This window comes from Melozone crissalis, unplaced genomic scaffold, assembly GCF_028551555.1.
Source record: "Melozone crissalis strain CALT ecotype California unplaced genomic scaffold, PUWL_Pcris_2 ptg000010l_1, whole genome shotgun sequence".
Lineage (NCBI taxonomy): Eukaryota > Metazoa > Chordata > Aves > Passeriformes > Passerellidae > Melozone > Melozone crissalis.
In genome coordinates this window covers 6,306,294-6,312,845 of record NW_026535788.1, presented here as the reverse complement: position 1 = coordinate 6,312,845, position 6,552 = coordinate 6,306,294, and the positions used below count along the sequence as shown (strand labels likewise).

At 51.8% G+C, this 6,552-nt stretch overlaps 1 protein-coding gene across 1 annotated transcript; it reads right to left on the bottom strand.

Moving 5' to 3' along the window:
• Positions 1 to 329: 329 nt before the first annotated feature.
• On the bottom strand, positions 330 to 4,669 carry GNRH1 (gonadotropin releasing hormone 1). Its single transcript, XM_054270546.1, has 4 exons — positions 4,644 to 4,669; positions 3,953 to 4,094; positions 2,721 to 2,816; positions 330 to 414 (listed from the first exon to the last, which is right to left on the bottom strand). Exons 2-4 carry the CDS (start codon positions 4,091 to 4,093, stop codon positions 373 to 375), a joined length of 279 nt encoding a protein of 92 aa, XP_054126521.1. The 5' UTR covers position 4,094; positions 4,644 to 4,669; the 3' UTR covers positions 330 to 372.
• Between the last annotated feature and the right edge of the window lie 1,883 nt (positions 4,670 to 6,552).

The window sequence follows — 6,552 nt, the reverse complement described above, 5'->3', positions numbered from 1 at the left end:
GGGAGGTGATTCCCAAAGGGAGTTTATTCTTTTAGCAGAATTTATTCTTTTAGCAGAATTTATTCTTTTAGCAGAGTTTCCTCCTGTTTCACCCAGAGGGGAGTGATGAGGCCATGGACACGTGAAACAAAAATTGTCACATCCAAATTGTCCCTGCAGGGCCCAGAGCAGACCCTTCCCTGCTGCTCCACTCTGGGCTGGATGTGTTCTCTTCCACATAAATCAAATAATCCACACAACGATTTTCCACTGTTTTAATGCAATGTCAGAATATTTATTCACATATTGATCCAAGCAAAGACCATTTGAGGAGGAATTTATTTTAACACAGTTTTGAAACCTCGCTCTGGCTCCATTTCACTTCGGAAATTTTTAAACCTTCTTTCTTCTGCCTTCTCCCTCCACCAGCCTCTCCTGTAACCACACACCAAATCCTGGGTTTAAAGGGCAGAAGTGGCTTTGGAGATGGAATTTTCAGGTGCTAAAACACGACGGAGGTGAAGCCCTGGTGTGATTTGGTGGAGATGAGCTGGGTGAATGTCTGGGGCTTTGTTCCTGAGGTGCCTCAGGGAGGGGGAATTTGTGCTGCCTCCCTCCCACCTTCCCCAGGAAATGATGATAACTGGACTTGTTCCGTGGGGTGGAACATTTCCAGCCACTCCCCTTTTTCCCCTGTTTAATATTCCTGTAGCAACACCAGGAATGTGTTGGGTTGGAAAATCTGGGTGTGGGAATGTGGGAAAAGCTCATTTGTTTCCAGTGTTATTGAGCAGCAAGAAATGAGAAGTTCCTGAGCAAACCTCAGGACCTGCTGGGGTCTGGTCCTTCCAGCTGTGCCAAGCCAGGCCAAGTTCCCTCAGTGAGCCAGGGAGGATCATTTCAGATATCCTGGGGATTATCCTGCTGTGTTTTCCTGCCTAACATCAGTAAAAATAAAACACTAAACCATAGTAAATTACTGCTGCTGGCTGTTCACTGTTCAGTGCTGCTGGCAGTCATGGGCCACGATTCCAAAACATGTTCAGTACAAATAGGACTAAAGATGAGCTAAAATCATATTTATTTAGGTAGTTTCTGCATGAAAATCCAGTGGAACTCGGGTTCTGCATTACTGGTCCTGATTTCATGAGCCTTTTCCAGGCCTGGCTCCTCAGGGAGCCTCGAGAGCTTTGGGGTTTGGCCTCAACTTTGAGCTTTGGGGTGGCCCAGGGGCCCTGCCCAGGAAATGGAGCCCATCTGGCCCCGTCAAGGCGCTGCTGGGTTAATGGAAAAGCACAGCTTGGCCTGAGAGAGCTCCCAGTGTGTCAGTGAGCCCAGCTGGGAGCTCTGCAGCAGCTCAATGGAAATGCATTTCCAGCCTGGGGACCCTGGGAGCAGCGGCTGCCATCTGGCTGTGCCCTGCAGCAGCTGGGACAGGACGGGGACAGGGACAGGGATGAGGACAGGGACAGGACAGGGATGGGGACAGGGATGGGGACAGGACAGGGACAGGGACAGGATAGGGACAGGGACAGGGACAGGGATGGGGACAGGACAGGGACAGGGACAGGATAGGGACAGGGACAGGGATGAGGACAGGGACAGGGACAGGGACAGGGACAGGATAGGGACAGGGACCGGGACAGGATAGGGACAGGGACAGGGACAGGGACAGGATAGGGACAGGACAGGGACAGGGACGGAGACAGGATAGGGACAGGGACAGGGACAGGGACAGGGACAGGACAGGGACAGGATAGGGACAGGGACAGGGACAGGGACAGGGACCGGGACAGGACAGGGACAGGGACAGGGACAGGGACAGGGATGAGGACAGGGACAGGACAGGGACAGGATAGGGACAGGGACAGAGATGGGGACAGACCAGGGACAGGGACAGCCGTGGGACAGGGACAGGGACAGGGATAGGGACAGGACAGGGACAGGATAGGGACAGGGACAGGGACAGGGACAGGGACAGAGATGGGGACAGACCAGGGACAGGGACAGCCGTGGGACAGGGACAGCCGTGGGACAGGGACAGGAACAGACCAGGGACAGGGACAGTGGTGGGGACAGCAGCAGGGACAGTTCTGGGGCAGGGACAGGGACAGGCCTGGGACAGGGAGAGACCTGGAACAGGAGAGGGACAGGGACAGGACAGGGACAGGGACAGACCTGGGACAGACCAGGGACAGGGACAGAGATGGGGACAGACCAGGGACAGGGACAGCCGTGGGACAGGGACAGGGGTAGGGACAGCAGCAGGGACAGTTCTGGGGCAGGGACAGGGACAGGCCTGGGACAGGGACAGGGACAGGGGCAGATGTGGGACAGGGACAGCCCTGGGGCAGAGCCGGGGCTGCTGTGGCTCCGGGCAGGGCTGGGCTCGGTCTGGGTTAACTGAGGCAGGAAATGTCCCAGCCAGGGGAGCTCTGGAATGAGGGATCCTGTGCTGGGAGTGCCCAGGGAGGGACTCGGGAGCGGTGCAGGTGACAGGGAGGGACCAGTGCCGGTAATTTTGGTCCAGCGGGAGATGGCCCTGCCCATGGGACAAGGTGGATTTTAGGTCCCTTCCCACCCAAACCATCCTGGGATTCCACAATAAGATCAGAGCCGATATTTCCTCATGTGAGCTAAACTTCACTCCCTCGTCCTCCTCCAGCCCCTTTTATCCCCTCCCCTCATGGATCTCCTTTAGATTTTCCCATAGTGGTGACAGAAAAACCACATTTACTCACCATGGCTTCCTTCAGATCCCTGATCCTGGAATTCTGGTACGAGCCTGGGCACTCACTCTGCTGCTCCTCCTCTAAGTTTTCCATTTCATTTGGAATCTGGATTGGAAAAGTGACACGAGGAAGTGACACAACCTTCAGGAAGGGAGAAAGGAGATTTTCCTGCCAAAAGCAACCCCAGGTACAGATGGAGATGAAACTCCGGCACTGCAATTGTGTGGTGGAGTGTTGCACTGCACACCTGGCATTCACCTTCTCCTCACGAGCCCCAGGATGCTGAAATGAGGAGGAACAAGACATGAAATATTGATTGGAAAAGAGGGGGAAACCACTGCTGGAAAACCACCACAACCTTCCATATGTGCTTTGTCATGTAATTGCTGAGCATCCACCACCTGCCAATTGCCAAAATGTTAAGGGAAGTGGAGGAATTGTCATTAAATAACCCATCAGAAGGCTGGAATATAGGGAGAGGATGAAATCAGATTTAACCTGGACCTCAGAGCTCTATCTGTCCCTTGGAGCTGGCTGCCCAGTTTATTCAGTGAAAGTTCAAAGAGATTTTACTCACAGTGATTATGAAAACATGTGCATTTTTCTCCACACAATAGCTTTATTTCTGCAATGTGCTGTCCTTTGTGCCAGGCTGACAAATGTCACCTCACCCCATTGTTTTCCCAAATCCTCCTTCAGCCAATGCGTTCATCCCCAGACCTGGGGGTGTTTGGGGGACAGATGTCGCAGACATTTTTTCACAGAAATCCTTTCTTTCAGATTTCTGCATTTTCTGGGAAGCAAGGGCCCCCAGAAAGAGAATGTAAACAATGATTATCAGCTGCTGTGGAATGCAATAGGATGCACCTATTTTGATTGGTGATTGGTTCATGTCCCCATGTTTATGATTAAAGGCCAATCACAGGAGCAAGCTGGGGACAGAGTCCCTGGACACAACTTTGTTATAGATTTCTTTCTTGCTATTCTTTGCCTAGCTCAGCAGCAGCTCTGAAACTTCTCTCTTTATTCTATTTAGTATAGTAATAATGTATTATATGTCATATATCAATAAATCCAGCCTTCTGATCAAGAAACAAGATTCATTGTCCTTTCTCTCACCATGGAGACCTTAACAGGTCCCTGTAATAGACAGACACAGGGACAGCTGCAGAGAGAAGCCTTTGCCTCCTTTTTGGCTGCACTTTTTGCAGGCCAGGCTTGTTCCCCAGCCCAGGACCCACCTCCTGGAGCGGCCCCAGCAGGACCTGGGTGCTCCTCTTGCCCCCTGGCTGGAGCCCATAGGACCAGTGCTGGGCCAGGCCCAGCCCCACGGCCAGCACACACAGCAGGGCAGCGGCCGCCATCCTCCCGGGCTTCTCCATCCTGGGGAGACAAAAACACACCAAAAATACACCAAAACCACCAAAAGCCTGCTCACAAAGGCCCTGCAGCTCCTGCTGTACCTTGCAGAGGGGGGAAATGAGGCATTTCTGGCTCACAGAATCGTGGAATGTGCTGAGCTGGAAGGGGCTCCCAAGGACCGTGGAATTCCAGCTCCTGGCCCTGCACAGACACCCCAAAACTCCCACCCTGTGCCTGCTCCAGTTCTGACCTGCCCCTCCTGGCCAGGAGCCCCAGCTGGATTTGCAGCCTCTCCAAGTCTGGATTAGATCACTTGAAAGACATTGGACATCTGAAACATTTGGCTGCAGATCTAAATTAGGATTTCTGAGTTGCAGGCATGTGTGGACCTCAAAGGTTGCATTCCCTGGTGGTGCTTGGCAGATGTGTTCAGCTGGTTTCTGCTCTGATGTCCCTGCTCTTAAAACCTGCCCTTTGCAGTCTTTTCTAATTTTTTTTTTTTTTAATAGGAGCATCTGTAAGCACTGGATAAATAAAAAGGGAATGTGGAATGTTGTTCCAGCGCATTACCTGCTGCCTGAGAGGTTGTGGAGTAACTCCAGCTCTTCTCCTCAGGAAAATGTCTGTAAATGTGCTCCCACCTCACTTTTTATAGCCAAGAACCCCAGTGCCACCCCGTCCCCAGCAGGAGACTTTTCCATTTCTCCCTCCCAGGCTCAATTTTGGTGTTCCTGTTACCGTGGCTGTCATGCAGCACAAGCAAAGCCCATAATTGGGACACCCTGGTGCAGCAATTAAATCCAGCTCTTTTCTCTAAAAGTCATAAAAGTAACAGCTTTGCTTTTAAGAGGTTGTAAATCCCTCATTGGGATCCAGATGATCCTGCTGGGAAGTACAGGAGCTTTTCTGTCAGTGAGTTCTGGCTCCTTTAGTAAAAGTTCTTGGGTGAGTCTGAATCTGAGGGTGGGAAATAGGTGAGGAATTGAGCTCAGTCTTTAAGAATCCTGGAATGTTTTGGTTTGGAAAAGACCTTAAATTAATTTATTTCCACCCTGCCTTGGACAGAGAACCTTCCCCTACCCGAGGGTGCTCCAAGGCCTTTCTTCCAGGGATGGGGAATCCAGGCAACACCTCCTGCCCATTTCATTTGTGTCAGGCATGAAGGAAAGAACCCTTGAGTGCTCAAACAGGAGCACCAGTGCCCAGAACAGCTTGAAATCCTCCTGTCAATATTTAACTTCAGGTGCCTTGGAGTTCCTTGCTCTGTAAAATGCCAGGTGGGATTAACCTGGGTGAGTCCATGATTGTAAATGAACTTTGCAGGCACAATGGAATCTGGTGTGAACAGGATCCCCAAATCCTTTTGGGAAGGGCCTGGAGTGACAGGGACAGGGGGGAAAGGGTTTAAACTGACAAAAGAGTCAGAAAGAAATATAGAATTGGGGTTTATATCAGAACAAATTCCTTCCCTGTGAGGATGGGGAGGGGCTGGGATGGAGTTCCCAGAGCAGCTGTGGCTGCCCCGGATCCCTGGAAATGTCCAAGGCCAGGCTGGACAGGGCTTGGAGCAGCCTGGGACAGTGGGAGGTTTTGGGGATGGAATTGAGGGAAATGATCCTTAAGGCCTCTTCCAACCCAAACCATTCCATGATTCCCTATTTTTCAATCTCAAGGGTTTGTGCACTGCAGATTTATAGACTTGTTGGCATGCAGGAGCTCAATTCAGTACTTTGGACTGCAGAAATTGTATTTTTCCCCACCTGGCTGCTCCCCTGCCTTGCTGTGCACTGAATGTCTCGTGTTCCCTGTTCTCCAAATATCCTCTGCCCCAGCTCCCATGGCCTCTTGGAGTTTTCATGGATTAAAGTAATTCAGTAATTCAGTGAGTCAACAATTCAGGGGGGATTTGGTGACTCTCAGCAGAGTCACCCTTCCTGCCCCAGGGCTCCTCCCACTCCTGGCAGGGGCAGCTCCAGCTCAGCTGCTCAAGCTGTGAGGACAGCTGGGCTCAGAGCAGGAATGTGGGGTTCAGAGCAGGAATGGTGGATCCAGAACAGCAATGGTGGGTTCAGAGCAGAAGTGTGGGCTCAGAGCAGCAATGGTAGGTTCAGAGCAAGAATGTGGGGCTCAGAGCAGGAATGGTGGGTTCAGAGCAGCAATGGTGGGCTCAGAGCAGAACAGTTGGATTCAGAGCAGGAATGGTGGATCCAGTGGATCCAGAACAGCAGTGGTGGGGTCAGAGCAGGAATGTGGGGTCCAGAACAGGAATGTGAGGTTCAGAGCAGCAATGATGGATCCAGAGCAGAGCTGTGGGGTTCAGAGCAGCAATGGTGGGCTCAGAGCAGGAATGGTGGACTCAGGGGAGGAATGTGGGGTCCAGAGCAGGAATGTGGGATTCAGAACAGGAATGGTGGGTTCAGAGCAGAACAGTTGGATTCAGAGCAGGAATGGTGGGCTCAGAGCAGCAATGGTGGATATA

Coding starts and splice junctions, on each gene's coding strand:
- GNRH1 (XM_054270546.1), bottom strand. CDS start 4,093: ATGGAGAAGCCCGGGAGGATGGCGGCCGCTGCCCTGCTGTGTGTGCTG. Junction 2,817..3,952: donor TGCTGGGGCCGCTCCAGGAG/GTGGGTCCTGGG, acceptor TTTCCAATCCAG/ATTCCAAATGAAATGGAAAA. Junction 415..2,720: donor GGGATCTGAAGGAAGCCATG/GTGAGTAAATGT, acceptor GTGTGGTTACAG/GAGAGGCTGGTGGAGGGAGA.